Below are 565 nucleotides of genomic sequence, written 5' to 3'. Positions count from 1 at the left end.
TCAAATTCAGTGACAAAATAGCACATGGATTGGAAAAAATTGAATTCTGCTGCACATACATTTCTTTTTCTTTTTCTTTAAACAGGTGTAAAGTTAAAGCATCACATGTTGGCTGTAAGTCTTGCAACAGAACCCGAGGACCTCTTGACCTCCAATGTCGCTGGATTTATTTGCGTGTAAGCTTGAATTATGATTTTGGATTCTGATAATGTTAGAAAGTATTTCCAAATTACCAGGCATATATTTTTGTCATTATTAATATGTGCGTGCATGTAGGAGAAAATCATAAGGATAACAATGCTAATACATAATAATGATTTATTTCTAGATGTGTTATATTTAGGTTTTTCTGTTATTGTGCATTTACATTTTGGCAGTAATAATCCAGTACTATTTCTCTTCCTCAGACTTGACGTTGATGAAGACCTCAAAGTCATGAAGGTCTTGTCTCCACAACCAAAGCCACTCCCAAAAACAATTTTGATTTTGACAGAAATTCAGTTCATGGACTCATCGTAAAATGAAGAGTGTTTTTGTAATTTCTCGTAAATCATGTGGTATTACA

The 565-nt window shown here is 33.3% G+C and overlaps 2 protein-coding genes across 2 annotated transcripts in view; one reads left to right on the top strand and one right to left on the bottom strand.

Moving 5' to 3' along the window:
• The window catches only part of LOC119585730 (RNA polymerase II-associated protein 3-like), a 49,814-nt gene that overhangs the window by 32,783 nt on the left and 16,466 nt on the right, over nt 1–565 (bottom strand). The gene's annotated exons all lie outside the window — the stretch shown is intronic.
• The window catches only part of LOC119585727 (protein CLP1 homolog), a 7,884-nt gene extending 7,319 nt beyond the window's left edge, over nt 1–565 (top strand). Inside the window, exons 8-9 of the mRNA XM_037934418.1 lie at nt 86–176; nt 408–565. Of these exons, the coding sequence (XP_037790346.1) occupies nt 86–176; nt 408–519 (203 nt within the window). The 3' untranslated portion in view covers nt 520–565. The remainder of the gene's footprint in view (nt 1–85; nt 177–407) is intronic.

This window comes from Penaeus monodon, chromosome 20, assembly GCF_015228065.2.
Source record: "Penaeus monodon isolate SGIC_2016 chromosome 20, NSTDA_Pmon_1, whole genome shotgun sequence".
In the NCBI taxonomy this organism is placed as follows: domain Eukaryota; kingdom Metazoa; phylum Arthropoda; class Malacostraca; order Decapoda; family Penaeidae; genus Penaeus; species Penaeus monodon.
The sequence above is the reverse complement of the archived record's forward strand: the minus strand, read 5'-3'. Positions and strand labels throughout refer to the sequence as shown.